At 48.2% G+C, this 24,715-nt stretch overlaps 1 protein-coding gene across 4 annotated transcripts in view; it reads right to left on the reverse strand.

The window, feature by feature from the left end:
* Positions 1 to 24,715, reverse strand: part of NFATC2 (nuclear factor of activated T cells 2) — a 159,392-nt gene that overhangs the window by 110,903 nt on the left and 23,774 nt on the right. For 3 of the 4 annotated variants that reach the window (XM_030839102.2, XM_030839100.2, XM_030839101.2), the window contains exons 2-3: positions 14,896 to 15,907; positions 10,394 to 10,565 (exon numbers count right to left, since the gene is read on the reverse strand). In XM_030839102.2, coding sequence (XP_030694962.1) covers positions 10,394 to 10,565; positions 14,896 to 15,907 — 1,184 coding nt within the window. The remainder of the gene's footprint in view (positions 1 to 10,393; positions 10,566 to 14,895; positions 15,908 to 24,715) is intronic. The other variant, XM_030839105.2, reaches the window with a different exon arrangement.

Here is a 24,715-nt window from a genome sequence, read left to right on the forward strand (position 1 = left end):
AGGTACTTACAATCCACCTCTAGCAGATGCCTCCTGTCTCAACAGGACCAGAGACAGTCTTTGTTTCTCCCGGGGTCCCTCAGTGAAGAAAGTGAAGGCCATGATGGGACCTGGATGCCCAGCGCTGGGTCCAGGGCTCAAATCACACCACCAGCCGGGTGCTGCCCGAAGATGCTACAGAGGAGCCCTGTCCCATCTTACCCTCATGTTACGCCCCAGCTGGAGCCCTCTGTGCTGGGGCTTGAGGCAGAGCCGGCTGGGAGCAGGTGATGGACGACTGAATAGGTGCCTGGAAAGATGAGAAGCCAGAAGCTAAAAGCCAAAGTCAGGGCTCCAGTGCTTACTGGCCGCCTGACTTTAGGTAAGTGACATTAGCTGCCCCCCTGCCTCTTTATCCATCTGTACAAGGGGAATAATAGCACCCACTCACTGAGTGGTTGCAAGGATGAACTAGTATCACGTATATAACAAACGATGTGTAAATAAACAACTCTCAATGTGTAAATGAAGTACCCTAAGTTAGTCTCAGATGTGGTTAACTCAACCAGAAAAAACCTGAACAGGCACCAGGACCTAATCGTGGGCTATCAGAGCTTAAAATACCCCAGATCCATGTCAATCTTTCCCTCGCAACCAAAGAACATCAGCAGATTAAAAGACCACTTTGTGGGACTTCTCTGGTGGTCCGGTGGTTAAGACTTCGCCTTCCAATGCAGGGGTTGTGGGTTCGATCCCTGGTTGGGGAGCTAAGATCCCGCATGCCATGGGGCCAAAAAAACCAAAACGTAAAACAGAAGCAATATTGTAACAAATTCAATAAAGACTCTAAAAATAGTCCACATCAAAAAAATAAATAAATAGTCCACATCAACAACAACAAAAAATCTTAAAAAAAAAAAAAAAGCCTACTTTGTACCCAAGATCACACGGGGCACTTTTGCTTAGAATCCTAACAACTCTTAACAAAACAAAACAAAAAATCTGAAAGATGTAGGTCTTTACTCTTTTCTAAGTGAAGAAACTGCAGGCCAGCCAGTTACCCAGAGTGCCAAAGCTAATGAATGCTAGGACGGCCTTGCCCCAAACAACCTGCTCTTTCTGCTACCAAAAGGCGGCATAGATTGATGGTTCAGTGTGGGCTCTGGCTTTAAACCTCCTACGTCCGAATCAAAGCCACCGCTCACCAGCTGGGTGACATCAGCCAAGTTGCTTAACCGCTCTGTGTCCCAATTTCCTTGTCTGTAAAATGAGAGTAATTCTACCACCTGCACTCCATAGCATCGCTGCAAAGATTAAGTCGGTCACTCTAAGGAAAGTACATGGTAGATGCTGGGTGAGTGTGCCTGTGTCATTGTTACATCACAGTGCCTGGCCAAAAATTTGTTTATAGAACAAATGAAGTTTCCTCTCTATGTTCCCACTGGTTGCCAGACACACTGAAGGCTCAGACTTAATCTCTCTTTTTGGAACAATTATTCCTTCAAGATTCTGGAAATTTTCTGTTTTCTGCTTACACTGGGGGCAGCGGGGGGCAAGGTTTGACACTCATTCATGATCGTTTATATTCTCACGTGAGCTGAAAGCACCTCTTGCTTCCCTCGGTGTGTTTCTGACACGCAGATGTGTTAGCACACGGCACCATCCAACCCTGCACTTCCTCATCCCTCCACACCTGTACCTGTGCAGGCTCCACCCCCCCAGACACCCTCTCTTCGGCACCTGGCTCACCCCTGGAGGCCAGCACCCGTCTCCACGCTTTTACAAGGCCTCCATGACCACTCCAGCCTCAGCCAAGGTCACACGCCAGGGCTACATCTGGCCCACAGATGCACTTGGTTTGGACTGTATTCTTTTTTTTTTTTTTCCGGTACGCGGGCCTCTCACTGCTGTGGCCTCTCCCGTTGCGGAGCACAGGCTCCAGATGCGCAGGTTCAGCGGCCATGGCTCACGGGCCCAGCCGCTCCGCGGCACGTGGGATCTTCCCAGACGGAGGCATGAACCCGTGTCCCCTGCATTGGCAGGCGGACTCTCAGCCACTGCGCCCCCAGGGAAGCCCTGGACTGTACTCTTTTAAAAGATGTTTTAATTAACGGCCAGTGTTATCATCAAGAGACTGGCATAGACAAAGAGAGCGTAGTGAGGCTGGGTCCTCCTCCGTAGTGAGGCTGGGTCAGCCTCAGCATCCCCTCCCCACCCCATCCTCACCTTTAAAGGAAAAGGCTGGGTCAAGCCAGCCCTAGATGTCTTCCCTCTGAAAACAGGAGAGTCTCAGTGTGACGGGCAGGGCTGCTCAACCCTGGGCACTCCGGCCTCCCCCAAGACTACAACCACCCACGTGCCTCCCGCCCATAACTGACCTCTCAAAAAATCCAGTTTGCTTGACTTTCAGAATATACCCAGAGTCCCACCATTTCTCATGCCCTCCACTCCCCAGTCCTGGTCCAGCCGCAGTCCTGTCTCGCCTGGACCACCGCAGCAGCTCCTAGCCCATCTCCGTGCTCCTTCCCCCGGCCCCCCGACGGCCTGTCCTCATCTGTAAGGCAGCCAGAGGGATCCTGCTGAAACCTAGGTCAGACCCGCTCTTCCTGGCTCCCACCTCCCTGCGAGTCCAAGGCCCAAGCGCGCCCATCCTCTTTCCTCTGGGCCTGCAGCCCCTCCTCCTCTGCCCTGACTCAGCCTGCCCTTCCCACGCAGGCCCCCTCTCTGCTCCCAGACCACACCCAGGGTGGCCCTGGCTGTCCAGGCCGCCGTGAGCACTCATCCCCAGAAACCCGGACCTTTTAGTCCTTCAGCTCCTCCTTGGCCCCAATGCTACCTTCTCAGGAAGGCCTAACTGACCACACCCAATTCCCCTCGCCCTGGCAGCCCTTCCCATAGTACTTATCACCTTCCAACTGTTCAGTACTACTGAACTTCCCTATTTATTAGATTTATTGTTTATCTCACTGCAGCCAGAACGTCAGCGCCACGGGGGCAGGAATTTCTGTCTGCTTTGTTCACGGCTGCATTCCCAGCACCTGGAAGAGTGCCGAGCACCTAGGAGGCGCTGGGTGAATAATTCGAGCAAACGAATGAATGAGCAGAATGCACCCCCGATGACCTCAGAACACGTGCCCCCCCTCTGAAGCTTGGGGATCACTGTTTCACTCTTCTCCTTTCCTTCTGCAGAAGGTCTCATCGAACCTCTGTAGTTCTAAGCAAACGCAGCAGCCGTGATCAAGACAAAGTAGCATCTGCAAGACCTGTTTCACGGAGCCAGGCTCACCGAGCACAAAGTTTTATTAGTCAGTGGAAGCCAACACGCCCAGCCAACGCCAGGGAAGCGCGGCTCCCCGTCACGACTCCAGTTTCGCCTGGTCAGGAGGAAACCCCATCTGGCTTCTTTCTCCCCTGTCTTAGATATAATTTAAAGTGAGTCGCAGAGAGTACAAACGCCAAAATCCAACAGGATGAAAATCACTGTCCCGTAATCTGTTTTACGAGATGAAAGCTCGGAGACTTTACTAGCCTCCTCCAGGATGGGAAGGCGGTACCCTGGACAGGTGCGCGCCGGCCCCCCACTCTTCTCTCTGCGAAGCTCATTACTGTTCCCCAGGATGAAATCGAGATCAGGTTTCTGCATCTGCAAGGAATTTCTCCTAAAGGAACTGCCCATGTTTTCGCCATATGTCTGAACATCTGTTTGAAAGAATCAGGAGTATTGTCTTTGGAGGTGTGTGCTGTGGTTAAACAATCTTAGATTTTGACTACTTTATAACGAAAAGGATGGCTTTCCAATCCTTCTGCCAGTTGCAAACACGTCCCAGAGAGTGGTAAGAATAACGTTTATTGAAAGCCCCGGCACAAAGATGGATGAGGAAAATAATGAAGTGTCCTCTACCGGGAATTTCTATGCAGGATTATGGTTAAAGGGTCTGGAAGCAGCCAGGGAAAGGATTAAATGACAGTGGCATTATACAGGCAACTCTCAGCTGGGGTATTATGAGATCCCATAAGCTGAAGAGCTACGGAAACGCTTAAAGCCCAACCTTGCAAAGCTGCCTTTGAATGGCAGTTCTGTCCACCAAAGGACCACTGCTTCCTGTCCTGACACAGAACGAGGAAATGATGGCAGGGTTCCACCAAAAGGCACGTGGCTCTTTCAAGGTTAATCAAGTGGTTCCCTTTCTCTGATCCCTACAGGTCAAAGTCACGTCAAAGAACTAAGATTCCCAGGCTCCTCAGAAAAAACCATAAGCTTGCTCTAGTCCCACGGGATTTAGAGCTTTATAGGAGAAATGTCCAGGGTCTGGCTGCGAACCGAGCTCCTTCCCTAACTGAACAATTCTTAGAAATCGTATAAACGTAGCCTCTCTCCTACCTCCCTTTCTACTGATAACCCTTAACGTAGCACAGTCCTTATTAACCCCCAGAGGCTATGAACTTGAGGATATTTGCCTTGAGCTAAATCTAACTCAAACTTTGATTTAGTAGCCAAAATATAAAAATCAGAAATTTCACATCAAAATTCAGGTTCCTAGCTCCCCTTAATAAAAACTGTGAAACCTGGCAACTTTGGTTCCCACAGGGCATAACCAAGGGGCGCTGAGTACCAGCTGCCTCCTTCAGATAAGGTACATACTGTGCTGTGCCCTACTCCCCACCACTCCCTATTGCTCCCTGCCTGGCCAAGGCAGTCATTTCCTTCCGTCGTCTGGCTCCCACGAGCGCTCAGTTTGTAATATTGTTTCTGCAATCACTTCTTTGGTTCTCTCCTTAGTCCACTGCTTCTAGAGAGGTACAGCTTGTTCTTGAGGGTATGGGAAATAAATCCTTACAAGTGGATATGCACTAAGCCCTGTAGTGATGGCCTGAGCATTAGAAAGTCTAGGACTCTGCTTCTGAGCTCCAGACTCATATACCCAACTGCCTACTTGCTGTCATTGCTTGGACGCCCCACAAGCCCTTCCTAAATCCCTCACCCCAAACTGAACTCGTAATCTTCCCCTAGGAAAATGACTGCCTCCCCAGGTCTTCCCACGTGGCATATGACAACACCTTCTGCCCAGGCGCTCCTTCACACCCCCACACCTAAGCCAGCACCAAGTCCCGAAGCTCACACCTTGGAATCCATCCCCTCCTCTCCCAATGCCACCCTCCAGTCCTCACCGCCTTGACCTTCCAGCCGGCACTGCCACAGCCTATTAAATTCCCCTCCCTGCTTCCTCCCATAGAGAAGCCCACTCCTTAGAGGGAAGCCCAAGTGGTCCCAAAAATATTAAATTGGAATCATCTTCCTCCTCTGCTCAAAACTCAGCACTCCCTTCCCCTTGACCTGAAATAAAACCCAAGTTCCTCATCTTGGCTTATGAGTCCTGCCAACCATCACCCTCCAAGCTAAACTCAAGTGACACTGGCCCTCCTTCAGCTCCACAGACACACCAAGTTCTTCCCTGCCTCAGGACCTCCGTGTGTGCCGTGCCTTGTGCATGGAACGCTCTCCCACCACCACCAAAAGAGACAGAGACAGACAGAGGAAGGGCAACATTCCTTTCTTTGCTGGCTCAATCATCTGCTCCAGGCCCCAGTTGGTAAGTCACCTCCTCAGAGGGATCCTCTCTAAAGCAGGTCGACCAAGTAGTACTTTCCTGACATGGTTTGTTTTGTCAAAGCACTTACCACCACCTCCCGCCCCAAGCTGTGAATCCAACAGATGAACTCCTCATCAGCTGTCACTTTCTACCTTGGAGTCCAGATGTCATCCCAGATGGCCCTCGTCTGGCCTCCCTGACACGCCCACATCTCAGCAACGGTCACACCAACCATCCTGGTCTACTTGGCATATCCAGTGCCCCTTGAACTACATCAGGGCAGGGACTGTGTCCATCTCACCCATCATTACATTACTGGCGCCTAGCACAGCACCTGGCACACAGCAAGCCCTTGAGAAAATGTTCACCGAATGAATGAGTCATGAGATCTGAAAAGCATTTAAGGTTTGGAACAAACTTTCTTCCAAGATCAAGTGACATTCAAGAGACAGGAAAGCAAAAAGAAAGAAAAACAGCTGAACACGGCATATGCTTAAGATATGAAATTTTACATGTAAAGAAAGAGAATGAAATGGTCATGTACTCATTTTATTTTCATATAAAGAAGAGCATAAAACCACTAGGCATGCAAAAAAAAAAAGTGAAGTTTTATAGTGTGGCAAATAAAAAAGAGAAAGGTGAGGACGAATCATCGAGAGGGGAAAAGTGAGCCATGGTACAGTACAGAAATAGAAACAGATGGAGAGATAAGGAGAGAGACAGAGATCAAGAAAGAAACCAGCAGAAGCATCTAGGCAAGGTACAAAACAGGGCTTCGCTGCTCTTCTGGGAATGAAAGGGCAACCCTCCAGATTTCGAAAGGGGTTTTCGCACCTACTTAAAGGTTAAGAGCCCTTGTCTTCTTAAAGTTCCCTCTTCTCTTCGTTTTTCAAAGAAGTTTTTAAAAAACTGACTTCCTATGTTAAAAATCAGGGGCTGGCACCTCTCGTTTCGAAGAGAACCCAATCTATTCAAATGATTTTTTTTAAAGACTTTGTGTCTTTTGAGGATATGGCTACAGATTTTTAAGTCATACGTTGAGTTTTCAAAGTTACGAACAAGAAGAGGGGCGGATCCTGGGGAGCTGTTGGAAGAAGGGGCGTGAACATCACATCAAGCACAGTGCAGTGGGCATCCTCGGAACTGCACGTCCAGCCCATTCCCTTCTCTGGAACTTTCCACGGCCCCGGCCCCTGATGAATGGGTGAGCAGAGCCTTGCACTGCACATGCCCTGACCTCTCTGGCCAAGCTAACTGGACCAGAGGGTGGCACCCTTCGCCCCGCCCAGGGCCAATTAGAATCTCCCTGAGGGTCAGGACTTGGGCTCCAACGAGCTGGTGAGGGGCTAGAACAGGGACAGCATAGAAAAGTGATAGGCAGGAGGGCCTGGTGGGCATTTCTCCACCAGGACTTCCCTGCCTGGTGAGAATGAGGCGGCAGGGAAAGCTGGTCTGCAGAGTGATGTGGAAGACGAGGAAAGTTGTATAACAGGCAAAGCCAGACACCTGAATCCAAATCCTGAGTCCACCATTCAAGAGCTATGATCTTGAACAAGTTCCCTGACATCTCCTTGACCTACTGTAACTGCTTCTTGGGGCTTTTTTGAGGATTAAATAAGTTAACACAGACGGCACTTGGAATAGGGTCTGACATGTGGTAAATGCTCACTAAGTGTTAACTATTATTAGCATCATCTTGCTGAACTGTAAGTTCATGACGGTGAGGGTTTCTGGCTGGTTCGTTCATACCACATCCCAGAATCTAGAACCATGCCTGGTACATAGCAGTGCTCAACCAACGTTTGCTGAATAATCAGAGAACAAAGATACCACACAGCCCCGAAAGGACAGACACCATGGACAGAGCCTCCTGAAGCTTCTCCTCATTTCTTTCCTGCTTTTCCCATCTCAGGGTAAAAGCCAAACTCTCCCCCAGGGCTACTCAGGCCCTGCCCGCTCGGGCCCCCTCCTCTCTCCCTCTGGCCCTTCACGGTCTGGTTCCACTGGCTTCCTCAAGGTCCGCTGACACAGTTTGCTTCCTTCTGCCTCTAAGCATTTGCACATACCGTTCCCTCTAGGCATCATCCTCCGCCCAAGTCTCTTCTTCAAGGAAATCTTACCAGGGAAATCCTCCCCCCTCTACACTGCCTCCTCCATTTCACACGCCTAGAGCCTCATGCATGTTTCCTTCCTGCCACTTGCCACAATTTGTAATTTTATCGGGTGCATGATTATTTAGTCAATAACTTTATACCCCCGAGATCATGAGCTCCATAGAGAAGCTAACCACCGCTTCTCTTTTAGTCTTCACTGTATCTCAGCATCGAGCACAGTATATGGCAAAAGGTAGGTGGTCAACAAATACTCGCAGAACGAACCCGCTTGTTGAATGGATTGACTGAGCAAAGAAATAAACCTTGGACTCATGACCATGAGTCCAGGTTCTTCTTGAGCCGAATCTCCTGACCCGATGATATGTTACCCCAGTAGCCTCTCCCTATAATCCCCTTTTTCTAATCTGCTCTGAATGAGTTTCTCTCTCTGTGACAACCAAAGGCTTTGACTCCAGCACACACTACCACCACCTCCAGGCCAAGAGGTTCCCATCCTAGAGCAGATAAGCCTTGATCGATAATGATATGAAGACTTTCTTTTCCAAAAATCAGTGTTCAAGCATGAGTAAATAGTACCAGACCAGCCCTACCACCCTAAACAACTATCAAATAGGACAAAAGTTGATAAGTCAATTGCTTTCAGGCACTAGACAGCAGGCAGCATAAGACTGTGGTCCATGAGAGAAAGGAAACATAGGGGGTGAGCCCACGTTCACTGCAGCTCTCTGCCTGGAGACAGTTTCCCTCCCACGTGCAGGGAGTGGAGTTCAAGCAGAACACAGTGGGCCTGCTCAGTTGGGGAGACAGAGTTCAGAGTCCCAGGCTGGAGAAGCAGCTAGGATCTGTGGGTAAAGCATCGGAGAGGAGGAAGGTGCTAGGGGAGCTCCCCAAGTCCTTGGCCAAGGGCTGGGCTGTGTAAGCACAGGGAAAGAATGTGCAGAGTTTACCAGAGAGAGGCAGCTATGGGGTAAAAAGGGAAACAGAGAGACTAGAGGTTGAGCAGGCCTGGAGTATTGGAATTCCAGCCCACCAGAGAGGAGTGACCTCCCCACGAAGCATCCAAAAAGACTAGGCCTTAAGAGTAAGGTCATGCCTTAGAGTAAGGGCCACTTTAGACCTGCCCTAACATGGTCTAAAACCTAGCCTCAACTATATCCACAAAAGAAGGAATTTGATGGCTAACCCCATGAACCTGAAGGGCATGGGGAACACCTCAGGCTTTCCACAGGTCTACCTTAACAAAGGGTAAAATCAAGCCTATAAAAGGTCAATGTGATCAGCCAGTAACTGAACTACCTTTAGAGGAAGATAACAAAATCAAGAGTCCCTACAATGTCCAGTACATATCATCATCACAATGTCAGTACGGAGTCAACAATTACTAGACGTGCAAAGAAATAGTAAAATGTGACTGGTGGCAAATGAAAAGAAGCAACGAATGGAAACAAAATCCCCAAAAGGCTGTGATGTTAGATTTAGAAAAAGCAACTGCCAGGATTTGTAAGTTCCTAATATTATCATTAAAGTCCTTAACCAGGTATATACACTCAAAGCTACCTGTGCAGATTTTAGGGTTAGGGGTTTGCAGGTTTGTTTTTTGTCTGAATTGTTCTTATGTCATGGAGTTTCAGGGGACGCTCAAGAAGCTGCGTTTTTAACAACTACCCTAAAGGGTTTTGATGCACCATCAGATTCTTATCAAAGAATACTTTTACTTTAAGGCAAATTTAAAAGAGTTAAATTAATTTAAATGTATTAAAGGGCTGGGTAATTGAGTTGGTTGGTGGCCACCAGTCAGCAGTGCCTGGTTAACTAGACTATACAATCAAGAATATTTCAACTCAATATTTTGGAGGAAAAAAACAGTTCTCTACTTATTTTGAAAACAAAAATCTGAGGTTAAATCAAAAGCCACAGACATAAAAGATAATGATTGGGTTTCCCTGGTGGCGCAGTGGTTGAGAGTCTGCCTGCCGATGCAGGGGACACGGGTTCGTGCCCTGGTCTGGGAAGATCCCACATGCCGCGGAGCGGCTGGGCCCGTGAGCCATGGCTGCTGAGCCTGCGTGTCCGGAGCCTGTGCTCCGCAACGGGAGAGGCCTCAACAGTGAGAGGCCTGCGTACCGCAAAAAAAAAAGATAATGATTAAGGAAAAACCAGGAGGAAATGCTCAGAGTATAATGTAAAGTGAAAAAAAATCAAAGTACAAACTACTATAACATCAAGTATACAAATGTACAGTGATAGACATTGCCACGTTCATGAATAGAAAAAAAGGCAACAGGAAATATATCAACATGCTAATAATAGTTATTTTAGGTATTTGACTCTGTGTAGTTTTAACTTTTCCCCACTTTTCAATATATTGATTTTCCTCAATGGACTCTCATCTGAAATTTAAACACAAAATGATGGCTTCAGAAACCTTCAGTACAAAAACCTCTGCAAAACTCTAGTGGTCTCTCAATCAGAAAGAGAAGAAAGAAGAAGCTTGAGCATGAATATCATTTCTATCCTTATCCAGCTCAGTAAGACTTTTGTCTATGGCTTTTGAGTAGCTGGATACTCAGTCTCAAATATCCCATCCCTCAGAGGAAAAGGAGGCTAAGACACATACCTCAACCTAAAAAGCACCAAGCAGTAGCTCAGCAGAAGTAAATCACCCGGTGATAAATGAGGACGCAAAAGGAAGAGAACTCAAGGCCATACCTGAACCACAGGGTGGCCGCCGGTCGGAGCTTTGACAGCCCCTCGGCTGCCTTCTGTCTCGTAGTGAGCTCGGTGATGTGGCTTGGGCTGCACCTCGATCCTCAGCTCATAGGAGCCTGACTGGTGGGAGAGTGGCCACTCAAGTGGTGGGAGGGATGCAGTCACTGGGATGCTGAAGGAGGAAACAGAATCAGTCATGTGTACAATAAATCATATCCCGTCAACCTGTACAATAAACATAAATGGTCCTTTTTCTGAAAATCATGTCCAACGGGCATATGAATAATGTTGGCTGTTGGGAGGCACACATTTCTCAGACATGATAGGTAGGGCTCTTCACAAGGTAGAGATCTTTTTCATTCTCTTTCTTTGTTTTCTCTTCCATCTTGATGAAGACAGAATGACTGACATCTCAGTTTATGAAGCTAAGTTCACGATATGATTGTTCTAGCACGTTCTGAACCACTGTAACTTCTTTTCCTCTGGAAATTTTGAAGAATATCACCTCTCACCTCTAAAGAACATCCCTTATCCAGGATGTTTTTCTTTTCCCAAGGAGTAAGTGTGGGAGAAGGAACACTGAAATAGAAATCAGGGGCCCCACTGTGTCACAAACTTGCCATGTGACATTAGGTATGCAACTTCATCTTTCTTATCCTTAGTATCCTGTAACCACAAATGGACTAGATGACATCTGAGAGTTTTTCTAGCTCTTATTTTTATGTCTGATGTCTCAATTAAAAGTAAATTTAGGGACAGGCCATTCCCAGTCACAATCATTACTTCTTGGGTCAAGTGTAGAACATCTCACCACGGAGAGGTGTCTGGTTTTGGTATGGATGAGCCAAACCACTCAGACTTCCTACAATTAAATGAGGAGTAAAGGTCAAGAGCATGACTGGAGTTACACACCCAAGTTCAAGTCCCAGCTCCACCTCTAACTACCTGTGTGACTTAGAGCAAATGCCTCTATCTCCCTAGGCCTTAGTCTCCTTCAACTGTGAAATGGGGATACTGAGATCATATAAAGAGCTTAAGCACAATAACTGCTCAATAAATATTAGCTATAATTATTTTTTCATGTAATATAGTGTATATTTCAAATAAATAGTTACTTCCTGTAGACAATCTGACTACAGTATTAACGGTATTGGATATGTACGCTTTGGCATCTGAATTTGTCAAATCTTTGAGGGCATGACATTAAGTTTCATTTTATTATACAGTCTCAACCCTACCCAGCACACACATCAGGTACTTGATATGAGGTTAGTATTAGGTCACTGAAGAGGTGAATGACGTCTTGACAATCTATCTAGACCATTCACTCAGAGTCCAAAAGAACCTAGAGACACTTTCCCAAGATCACAGAGCAAGACACAGCCAAGGCTCCAACTTAAGTCTCTTGACTCCCGGTCCAGTGCTCCTTCCACATCTCTACATTGTCTCTTATCTTATTCATTTCTTTAAAATAGGCCCAAGAAAATACCTCATTGATGGAATGAGTCTAGAGCAATGCCTGACATTTGCTAGGTCGTCAGTGAATATTCGGTGGGTGGGCGGACGAATGAATGGAAGGATAAATGGATGAGTGAACAAGCAGTTTTATTTCAAAGAACACCCGTATGTTCAAAGTAGCTTTGAAGTTACAAATGCATGGATTTGTGTCACTATGTTCTGATTTTTTACATGCAGGAGAAAACATTAATCTAATCAGGACAGTCTTTCCTGCTAAGCCCAAAACTGCTAGAAGCTAACATTATCAACTGGACTTAATTAAACATTTGCAGTGAGGCCAATTCTATCCCTTCTCTCTTACAGCAATTCCAAGGGGAGAGTGGAGGGGGGCAGCAGCCCCACAAATTCCATCAGTGCCAGAGCTGAACCTGAACATACAATCCAACTTACGATTCCACGCTCACTATGCAAGGAAATCTCCAGCCCTTCTTTATAACCACATTGCCTCCTGAAGCCCCTTTAACTCTGAAGTCTCAGGTGTCCAAAGTGCCTTTATTTCTACCTCAGTTACAGTTCCAAGATGCCTTCAAGCTTCTGTCTACATCCAAGGTGCCATATGTGTTAAATACTCTTATTCTCATGTATGCAAGTTAAAATTTTCTAAAGTTAGCAAAATAAGGCTCATGAAAAAAATCACTCCACCCTTGTATGAATCAAAACATTTAGTGAATAGAAGATTCAATGGAATATCCCTAAGTATCAACTTCTAATCTTGTGTGGTTCTGGAATAGGTGTTTGACAACCGAAATATAATCTTAAGACTCAGACCATTGGAGCCAGTCTGACATCCTGCATTTGAATTCCAGCCCCCTGCTGAGTTATCCACACTCCCTGGGATAACTATCATCGGGAGACTTCTCTGAATGCCCTATCTTCTCAATCGAATAGAAAATTCTTGCAAATATCTCACTGGCTGGCACAGATTGGCACTTGCTAGGGACTAAAGGACTCTAACTCAACAGAACCTCTCAGATCAAGCCACATAATGGAGAGGGAAAGATTTTATACACAATAAAGTCTCAGATGAATGCCTCACAATCGTATTTTATATTAATGATCCTCCTCACTCCCAAATAAGTCACGTTTTGGAGACGGATCAAGGAGTTGGCCGGAAATAACAAGGAGTCAGGAATCTCGAATTCTGATTTCCAACTTGGTCGTGAACTAGCTGGGTGCTGATGGGCATACCACTTCACCTCTCTGAGCCCCCGTTTCTCAACCTGCACCAGGCGTTGATCTCGATCAGCATTCCTAAGGTGGCTGCAGGAAACTTTAGTCTCAGAACTCCGTGATCAGATGGCCTTTGAAACCACCGCACATTCTGTCCACAGCGGGGAGCGGCCCCTCCACAAAGGTATCTATTAAACTCTAGTAAACCCAGAAACTCCTTTCCTTAAGGGACTGACTGACCTATGAGGGCACTAGTGTTCTCAGAACCTGCTTTGGAGGAAACATCAGACCAGAAGCTCCATTCAGTCCATTTCGGTCGGGGTTGGGGGCAGGTGGGCGTGGGGAGGCCAGGCCCAGTGGACAGGACCCTAGGCTACTCTCAACCCCACATCAATCAAAACGGCTCTACATTACCTATTTTGGCATTCAACATTTTATTTGAAAAGAAGAGGCTTCCATTGGCTACAAGCAAATAACACTTTGAAAACCATTGGGATAACGGGAATAGCATAAAGCTTAGATTCTTCACCTAATAAAACAGATAAAATAATCTCTGCTCCTAATCTGTGTACCTCATTTTCCTTAGTATCAAAATGAAGATAAATATATAACCAGACCAGGTTTATGTGAGAATAACATGAAATAATCCAGAGAGAGTACTTAGAAGTGTGCCTGGCACACAGCTAGCATCCTGAAATGTTGGTGATTATTATTGTCGCTCTCATCACTCTAACAGCTATTGGGGACTCAATCTCTTAGCACATGGCTCATCAGTGAGGAAGCAACAAAGTGCTTCCTCTATAAGGTTAAGATTCCCCAATAACAATAACAGCTGTCTCTCTCATGAGCTCTTACCTATGTAGGTTCTATGCTAAGAGTTTGATATATATTATCTCACCTAATCCTTAAAAAAACAAACTAACAAACAAAACATGTGGTAGGTACTATTATCATCCTCATCTCACAGGAAATGAACCAAGGCCCAGAAAGGTGCTCAGTGAGAATGAAGGTCCTGATTGATTAGCAATGTCTGCCCTGGGCACGGCATCAAAAAGGTGCTCAATGAGAAAGAGGGTCCTGCATGATTAGTGATGTCTGTTATGGGCACAGCAGGATGGCAGCAGCAGACATGCCCATGATCACACAGCCAGTGAGTGGCAGAGTCAGGACTCCGATCCATCCCTGGAGACCCCAAGCCTACATGTTGCTATTCATGCATCTCTTCAGCTTGCCAAGATTTTAAGCTCCCTGAGGATTATGGCTCCCACATTTTTTGAAGACCTCCATATCACTGATTGCAATACTGGGGCACATAGCAGATGCCAACAAACATCAATTCCTCTTATAATAAGACAGCAAATTCCACATGTTCAGGCTTGCTTTGAGCTTACTAGAATGTCAGCTCCACGAAGGCAGAATTTGTTTTCCCATTTTATTCACAGTCTCCCCAACACCTGTAACAGTGCCTGGCACACAGTAGGTGTTTGATAAATACTTGTTAAATAAGCGAATGCATGAATGAGCTCAGTGTCACATGAGCAATCACATGCATCCTATGACTGCATCCTCCTAACAACCACCCAGGAAGTCAGGGACACTTACACCCATTTTACAGACGGGAAAACTGCAGCTCAGAGTTTTGTTTTGTTTTGTTTTCCCAGAGAATTTAACTTCCTTTTCAAGGTCTGGCAGCCAGTAAATGGAAAACCAGGATTTAAGACCAGTCTAGCCAACTCTGAATCCCATGCTCATAACCAGAAAACCTTCTCTTAAAACTGGACCATGGAATAAATCGTTTTCAAAGCCTGACTCACCTGCAGATGGGAATGGCGGGCACCAGCTGCTTGGGCCAAGTTGGTGGCACCAGTAAGATGGACTCGGGGGCTGAGTTCCTCCTCTCCTCCTGTTCGCAGGGCCCCAGGAACTCCACGGCTGGGTAGATGTGGCGGGGCAGGCCAGCCTTGGACGGGGCGCTGGACACCGGCGACGGGTCGGGGCTGGTCTTCCACATCTTGGGGGGGATCCCACAGGGTGAGTCGGCAGCGAGACTGTTCAGGGCATCCATGAGGACGGCAGAGCCAGCCGCGGGGGGGTACCCGGCAGGGGCGCCGTCGTCCCGGGGCTGCGGCGAGGGGCTCCGCGAGCGCTGGGGTGAGGCTCCGGGCAGCGGGGCAACCAAGGCCCCCGCGCACGAATGCCTCCGCTTGGTACCAGGCGACGAGGAGCGGGAGGCCGGACGGGGCACGGGCGAGTGGCGGCCCAGGCAGCTGTCCTCAGCGAGGCCGGTTCGAGGTGACATTATTGGCGAGGTTCTGGGGGAATAATGAGCAGGGATGTTTTGAAACTGGGGACACAGGTCGTCGGGCCCGCCGTTATTGGGCGAGACGCAGGGCGAGGTGTAAGGGGAGAAGGTGTCGGAAATGAAGCTGGCAGAGGAGCCGCTGCTAGCGGGGCTCAAGCAAAGCGGCTCGCGGTAGCCCTCGAAGCCGGGCACGGGCAGCGTGAACCTCGGGCTGGCGGCCACCCCCGGCAGGGGCGGCTGCTCGACCACGAGGCCAGTGTCTCTCATGCGGAAGGGCCCCCCTGACTGCATCAGTTCGTGGGATGGAGTGATCTCGATCCGAGGGCTCAGGCCCGAGGCCCCCGCTGGCTTGGCAGGGCACAGAAAGTTCTGGGGCCCTACCCTATCCGGCTCTCCCAACCGGTGCGGGGGCTCGCCAGAGAGACTGTCTAGGGGGCTGTATGGCTTGAGGCCATAGTCCAGGACATCATCGGGGTATGCGAGTCCGGAGGGTGGGCTGGCGACCTTATGTGCATTCGGTTCTTCTGGAAAGAGAAGGGGGGAGGGAGGGGTCTTTTTAAGCCTCTAAAACACAACTCCGGACGCAGAGCAATCCCAGATTGGGTTTGTCTCCTGTTATTATTATTATTATTTTAATCCCCGCCACACCAAACCCGAGCTAGAAACTCCGTCCCTCACAGAAGGAAAGTGAGGCCACTTCATCCCAGATTCCTTGAACGGAGAGATCAAAGCGGAAGGATTTTAGTGCAGGTGCACGAGCACAGCTGGTCCAAAGCCATGCAGCAGCAGCCGGAGACCTGCATGGCTGGCTGGGCTAACGGCTTCCAAACTTTTGTTTCAGTGAAACCCTTAAAAGAAATGTGATTTGATTTCACAATTCAGTTCACACCATCATGTTCACTGGCAACTGAAACAAAAGCTTCCCAAAACAATACTTACCCTGCTATGTATGATGCACTCTTATCTATCCTCCTGTCTGGGGTTATTTTGTTTAAATTCTGGTCATAACTCATTAAACAGATTTCCTGTCCCACCAGTGGGTCATGACCCACAGTTTGAAAAACACTGACCTAGGCCCATCTGCTCTTTCTACCTGTATGATACAGCTACAAGATGCAGGGGGAGGCCACAGCAGCTCTGGAGACCATGAAGCTCTGGGTTCAAATCCCAAAGGTTTATGCCCACATGTAAAAAAGTGACTTAATTTACAACCAGAACCCCTGAGCCATATCTCATCTTGGGCCATTTTACAGATGAGGAAACTGAGGTCCAGGGAGGGGAAGAGATTCACCCAAATACAGAATGAACAGGATTAGAAATCCTCCAGAAAAGCTACTTGGCCCCCAAAAGACAGAGCCATAGCTATAGAGCCTCCCAAACGAGTAAAATCAGTGGATACAGAATGATCCAATTTTGTTCTTTAATCGTGGCCACCTAGCTCAGGCTTCTGCTGCCATCTCGAAAGAACCCGTGGCTGGAGAGTGAGATTAGAGAGGGAACTAGCTATTTGCTCCCACCATCCCACACCCCGCCCCTCCTGCAAGCTCCCCAGCTCAACAGAGGCCCCTCCACCCTCTCTGTCGTTACTTGGGTCAGCCTCGACTCTTCTCTCGTGACCTTACATCCAATCCATCAGCAAAGCCGGACCGCTCTATTAAAATGTAAACTAAACTCATGTGTCACCACCTCCCGCCACCCTCTTCCACTTGGACTGTTGCCGTCACCTCCTCCCTGGTCTCCCCGTTTCTACACTCACCCTCTATGGTCTGTTCTCCACGCAGCCCTCTATGGAAATGTCCATTGTAAAGTGAAACCCACTTTAAAGGCTTCCCTAGATGTCCCCAGGACAGTCCTTAACACACTCGTCCCCTAGCCCTGGCCTGTCTCACTACTCCCACACGCCCCACTTTTCCCCAAGCTGACTCGGCACCAGCCCTGCTGACATCCTCACGATTCTTCAAGCAGCTCCTGCTGTGGAGCTCCCTCTCCCTAGAAAGTCTCCCCCCAAGATCTTCACCTGGCTGCTTCCCTTAATTCCTTCACATGCCTGCTCAGTCAGCAGCTCCTTAGGCCCATCCCCACCGCTGTGTCATTCTCCACCCCATTTCCCTGCCATCTTTTCTCCACTGACACCTGTTAGCAGCTCACATCACATCAGATATTATCTGTTTAGAGAATCGCATGCTGCTCGATCAGAGGCAGGCAAACTGCAGCCCCTGGACCAAAGCTGGCCCACAGGTTGCGTGTGGAAGTAAAGTTTTATTGGAACAAAGCCGCCCCTATTTGTTTGCACATAGCCTGTGGCTGGCTTCTGCACTCTAACAGAAGAGATGGTTGGTGCACACAGGTGATCCTCCACTTCCCTGGTGCCCTTTCTGGGCCATCCTGGAGTGGTTCAGCTGAGCTGATCTCATACGGTTCAGGTGGTGCCCCACCCCAGGTGAGAGCCCAGAAATGGCTTTCCACAGCTCCTAGGATCAAGATAAACAACCTCAACTAGGTCAGCCCGGTTGAGCCTCTGCCTGCCCCTCTAGCCTTGCCTCTCTCCCCCCTCTCCTCTCTCCCCGGACTCCAGCCAAACTGGCTGTCATTCTCAGAAAATGCCAAGCTCCTTTCTGCCTCAGGACCTTTGCACTTGCTGTTCCCTCTGCTCAACAACTCCTCCCCCACCCAGCCCTCTTCGTAACTAAAACCGCTCCTTCCCTGAAGCTTGGCTAAAGTATGCTCTCAGAAGTCCTTCTGACCTTGACGAGATCAGACCCCAGTCACACTTCCCTGCTCTGCTCCACTGCACTTCTCACAATTCTAATTCAGTAATTCTGTAGTTAACTTATCATCTGCTTCTCCCCCAACTCCCAGCCCCACCTCCACAATCAGTCAATTCCATGAGGACTCTCTCACCACCCCACCCCACCCCCACTGTATTCCTTACGACTGGACAGGACCTGCCACAAAGCAGGCCCTCCAAAAATATTTGTCGGTCTGCTGAATAAAGCATGACATATTTAAACTACTCCTCAAAGATGCTAACATCCAAAACAAACGGTAGAAAGACATAACCTTAAGAGAGGGTGATTTGGTAATATTTATCTAAATTCCAAACGCACGTATACTTGGAATCAAGCAATGTCACTTTTAGAAATTTATCCAGCACATGTGCAAAATCAGGTATGCGTAAGTTTAGTCAGTCCAGCCCTGTTTATAATCCCCAAAGACTGGAAGCAACCTACGGTCCATCAGCTGGGGATGGGTTAAATTCTGTCATTCACACAGTGAGATACAATACAGTTACAAAAAGGGCTGAAAAGGTTCTTTTTACATTGATATAGAATGACCACAAGATACTGTTGAAGATGCATACAGTATGCATAGGATAGAAACAGAGGGTGAGAGTGTACACACACATACACACACACACACACACACACAATGCTTATGGGTACACAGGCTTTCTCTGGAAGTTACAGGTAATAGTGATTTCCTCCAGTGAGAAGAGCTAAGTGATTAGGGGCAGAGGCAGAAAGGAGACTCTGACTTCTGTACTACACTGAGAATAGACAGATAATTTCCAAAAGGCACATGTTTTTATTTTGTTTATTTTAAAGGGGGGGGGTGACATAACATGATATATAGCAATGACACCTGGTTTAGGAAGCAGGAAATTGCGTTCTAGTCCTACTCTGCCACTAACTAGTTGTGTGACCTTGGAAAAGTCCCCCACCCACTCTAGGTCTCAACCTCCTCATTTGTAACCGGACGGCGTTAAACCAGATCGGTCTCCTTGGCTGCTTCTGGCTCTGACGTCCTTTCATTTTTCTAACTAGAGTCTGTAGGGTCTAGAGTTCTTGTAAAGCTGCAGTTCAATATAAACTTGTACTTGTGCCTGCACGCGCGCGCGCGCGCGCGCGCGCACACACACACACACACACACAGCCTTCCTGGCAGGTAACAGAGCACAGATTTTTAATCTAGGAAGAGATCCAGGTCAAATCCGTGTCCGACAACATTCTGATAATCCATTGCCCTGCGAACCAGCAAAACAAAACACAGAAAGCCTCTTAGCAAGAATTCCGGCCTTATCAGAAAAACTGCATTACATCTTATCAGAAACACCCCCTCGGGGCTGATGTGAAAGTCACAGAAACTTTTTGCCATAAAAACACACATCACTCACACTCCGGGGCAGCAATGAAAAAGAGAAAGGCCAGTTTGCTGAGCAAAAGCATTTAAAGCATTTACATTGGTTTTAATTAATCCAAGCAGCAGAGTTTCTTTTCCTTTTCTCTCCCCAAGATTTTGAAAGTTTACCCACAAGCAAGTAATATGGAGGTAATTTATAATCATTTAATTCTCATTCCCCTGGGTATTTGACAGTAATTCTCACAGACAAAAGGCTCATGATTAAAATATTTCTTTAAGTAGCTAGGATTCTCCACTATTTCTCCGTAAACAACCGCCACCCTTGCAGAGAGCTCCCTCGCTCCGCCCGCACAGCACTGGGCCAAGCTCGTCTCATCTCAGAAGTACCACATTCTCTCAGAAGGGTTTCCAGAAAGCTTGCTCTTCTTACCACTTGCATGATCTTTGCTGTATTCATGCACCACCAGTGAATATTATTCACTTAATATTTCAATTTAAATTCGTTCGCCTATTACTTTCTTTTTTTTTTTACGGAAACTTTACACCCATACCACAAATGGAAAATCAGTGTCACTTCCATAAATAGAAGGTAGGGTAAAACTACAATCAAAATAAAAGTTACTAAATTCAAGCGAGACGCTGTTGCTAGCCAAAGGCTCTGAGCCTGAGGCCCACTTTTTTTCCTCCTTGATGCTCTTTATTTAAATGAGGGTATCATTTATACGTACAGATTTTGAGTGCAGAGTTCAGTGAGTTTCTGCCAGATGTTCTACACCCTTGTCACTACCACAATCATGACGCAGGACATTTCCACGACCCCAGAAAGTCTGCCTTTTTTAAAGTTGGAATTGGGGGAGGAAACAGCAAGTATCAGAAAGAAAGGCGTTAAAGACACAGTAGCACCTGACGGAGGCCTCACTCCTGACTCAAGAGAAGGTGCCCTGCCAAGGGGATGACCCGCGTATGCAATGTACTCATTGGGGCGGCCCGTGAAACCGTCCCACTTGCCGTGCGAGGTACCCAGCCCACACTCGAGGCATCAGGATTCCGAAAGAGGCAGAAGGTGGAGGCAGAGATGAGGGATTCAGAGGTTGCTGCTCTCAGTCCTCTGTGCCTCCATGCTTTTGCACATGCTGTTCCCCATGCCCAGAACACCCTTCCATACCTCCTGTCCTCACTTTACCTAGCAAGCCACTATTTGTCCATCAAGATTTCACTTGGGCCACCTCTTCCTAAAAGCTCTCCCTAGGCTGGATCAGACACTACAGACTCTGTAGTGTTGCCAGAACCTGAGGAGTCGTGTAGTGAAGTCTATCAAGTATAGATTCACTTGTCTGTCTCCCTACTAGACAGTGAGCTTTTTGAAGGCAGATAAAGGCCGATAATCATAATAATAACAACAGCAGCAGCAGCTAACATGTGCTGAGAATTTATCTGCCAGGCTCTGTTGTAAACACACTACATGCAGTAAATTATTTAATTCTCACAACCTAGGACATGGGCGCTGTTTGCTCCCCTTTTACAGATGGGTTAGCTGAGGCACAAAGAGGCGAATTAACTCGCCCGAGGTCTCACAGCTTGAACCCAGCAGACCTGACACCAGGGGTTCTCAACCTCAGAACTACTGACACTGGGGGCTGCAGACTTCTTCACTGTGAGGCTGTAGGATGTTTAGCAGCAGCCCTGGCCTCTACCCACTAGATGCTAGTAGCATCCCCTCCCCTCTCTCAGCTGGAACAACCAGAAGCATCTCCAAGCATTGCCGAATTTCTCCTGCGAGGCAGAATCACCCGCAGCTGGGAACCACTGCTCTAGGCCCTACAGTTCCGGGCGCGGCACGTAGCCAAGGCCCAGAAGAATGTTGGGAAAATCCATCCACGAGTCAAACCTGAACTGATTCAGAAATGAGACCTCTGCTCCCCGTCAGCCCCGGCAGGTAAATCATTTCTGCAGCAGACATCTGAAGGTCGAATTATCCTCGCCCTTCCTTCCATCAAGTTCCCAGGTACTCACCCCAACATCTAGGCCCCATGAATATTTGGGGAGATCTCTGACCACTTCCCAAAACCGCAAGACAAGATTGCTGGGGAGGCCAGTCCAGCCCTGCCCTAGTAAGGCGTCTGAACTGAGGTCCGGGTCTCGGTCCGTACATAGTGCTAGGGGCGCCCAGCTCCACGGCTTCACCCCTCTCCCCCACCCCCCGTCCAGCTGTGTGACCTGGGGGACCTCTGAGTCCCCGTGTATAACACAGTTGCTGAGGCTGGTGACAATACCCACCTGACGTTTCACCTTATCCACATGAAGCCCAAAACACACAAAATAAACACTCAGGAAATGGGGCCTTCCAGTCTACTCGTATTATCATTATGGAACGAACGATCTTCTAAGTGAAAATTCTCCCCTTGCTCTGCTTTCATTGCCTTATTTTACAACTTGAAAGTGTGACACACACTGGCCCCCAAGTGCCTTCCAAAGCATTAAAAAAGAAAAAGGGAAGAAATTTTTATAAAAATAAAATGGATTGGTCAGCACTTTGGGAATTGTCTTTTTCTGCTAGCCTTCAGAAAATATGTGGAGTAGGTAAAGAATGCCTGAACACCCCCTCCACTCCATGCTTTGTACTCCCTCTTCTGGGGTACCTGGGGTATCAACTAAATCTTACTAAAATGTTAGTGACACAGTGAGCTAGTTGCAGTAACAAAAATGATTCTCACTAACACATCTCTACCCTATACTTTATACCAAGAACCACTATGTATGCACTTAGCATATACTAATGTTTGTCTTACAAAAGGCCTACGAAGCAGGTGATAGAGTTTCCTCATTTTATAAATGGGGAACGTGAGGCTCAGAGAGGGTGATTAATTTGCCCAAGGTCACACAGCTTCTAAGTGGCAGAGCCAGATTCAGTCTCAGGCAGCCCACCCAGCTCCTCCACCCGCGTAACACATGAAAGGGGATATTTCCTGGATGGCGATACCTTAATTCCAACACATAGAAATGAGGTGTCCCCTGAATAGGAACTGCTCTGGAGCCCCATCATGAGGTAGGCTGCCCTAGACAACTAAAGACACGGATTCCTTTCTTCTGGAATATTCACAATCCCTCCATTTGCCCCAGGATTGAGTCAACGATTATTTAAAAATCCCACTCAGGCCACAAGGAGCTCTCTGCCAGTGCCTGCCCTCTGGGAGCCTCTGGCGGACCTGTTGCTCACCCTTAAGGACACACGGCCAAGTCTGAGACAGCCGCCAGCACCAACTCACCAGCCAACAGATCGCTTTTGAAAAAAGGAACAGCAAGAGAACATCTTCTCCGCCTAGAACGACAGGCGGGTGGGATTTTCAGGAAGCAGAATAGAATGACCAAAATAGAAACCCAGCTAAGGAACCTACATGAGGCATCTGTCCTTTGGGGAAGGGGGAAGGGACCGCACGAACCGGTGCTCTCAGGCTTGAACGACTCGGAAGAGAGAAGCCAGGGCATGGCCTGGAGGCCAGACGCCCCTCAGGCTGGCAGCAGGGCCCCAGAGCTGCAGTCCATCCCTGTCTGAGGTGATAGACCCACCTCTCAATGAGCTGACACCCCAAGGTGGTGTGAGTTCCGGGCCCTGGGTTTGAGACATCACAGTCTGTTGCCATGGCAGCATTAGGATGCCACAACCTGGCACTGTACATGTGCAGCCAGAGGACAGGGGGGAAGATGGAGGGAAGGAATCCTGCCTCCCTCCATCCCACTACTCTCATAACCTCCTTTGTGTTGGGGGCTGCAGGAAACGCCAAGAGGAGCAAAAGGTGGATGGATTTTTCATCCGGCAGCTTGCACCACCTACAGGAAAGACCTTCTTTGAAAAATTACAGATTGCGCTTCAAGTAATAAATTCAGCACTTAGCAAACTTTCCAAAGGGCCCCCCATGCCCCTACCGTCCCCACCATGCACAAATGCCGAACAGTAATTGGATTCCCAATCAATGAATCGTGTGTATTAATAATGACGGAGAATCAGGTTGTCACACCCATCATTCAGAGATGACGTGTCCAGAAGCAGGGCATGAGAGGTGAGAAATTCCATCCAGATAAGTCAGGTCCAGAAATGCCAGAAAGGGAAGAAAGGCAGTTTACCATCCTGTCTCGTCAGCCACGAGAAAAAGCCACCTTGAACGCTATGCTCTTTGCTGACCTTGCCCCAGCTAAGGCAGCTGTCTGCCTTCTCCAGACAGGGCAGAAAGGAGGGCTCGGTCCTGCCTCCCAGGCAGCCTGCCATGAGGCCAAGCGCCTGGAACACAGGATCCAGGACCCGGGACAATTTGCAAGCACCGAGCCTTACAGACTGGCTACTGGCATGGCTGTTTGCAAAAACACACGCACCCGCAGGCTGACACGTATTCCTCTTGGAGAGAACCAGAGAAATGTATGGAATCTGCAACCCATGTGCCTCAAGGTCAGCTTTTGGATGGGGGCAGCAGGGCCCAGGCATCTGGCAGACATGGGAACTCACCTCTGTCCTCAAATTAGGATAGAAAGAACCGGTTGCAAGTCATTCCATGGGGCCCTCGCGCTTTTAAGAAGTTCAAAGACCTTCCTATTTTTAGTCGTTCACTGCGCCTGGAGCTTTCCCGTGTATTACCTCTCTCTCTGGGGTTTACAAGCACCCTGGGAAGCCGGAACCATCAACTCCTCTGTGTTACAGAGGGGGGCCCTGAGACTCAGGGGCGCGAGGATTCACCCAAAGTCACAAAAACAGTCAGGGGCAGAGCTGGGGTTCAAACTGAGACATCATTTAAATGCAGTCAAATGCACAGATATTAGAAGCACACCTCGTGCCTTTTTACAAATGTATGCACCGTGTAGCCAACCAATCAAGATACAGAATGTTTCCATCCTGCCAGAGGGTTCTCTGGTGGCCCTCCCCAGCCAATAACCCTCATTCAGGGGGACCCGCTCGCCTGCCTTCTCTCACTATAGCCTGGGTTTGCCTGCTTTGACCATTGTATAAATAAAACCGTCCGAGATGTACATGTCACAGTTTTCCTCAACCTTATGTCTGAGATTTAACCATGTCGTATGCATCTGCACTTTCTTTTGCATCTCTGTGTAACAGTCCATCAAATGATGACATCAGACTTTACTTGCCTGGTCACCTTGCCATACCGCCTCCGTTTTTCAAGAAGACAGGCATTTGAGATTGAACT

The sequence above is a fragment of the Globicephala melas genome, chromosome 15 (assembly GCF_963455315.2).
Source record: "Globicephala melas chromosome 15, mGloMel1.2, whole genome shotgun sequence".
NCBI classification, from domain to species: Eukaryota; Metazoa; Chordata; class Mammalia; order Artiodactyla; family Delphinidae; genus Globicephala; species Globicephala melas.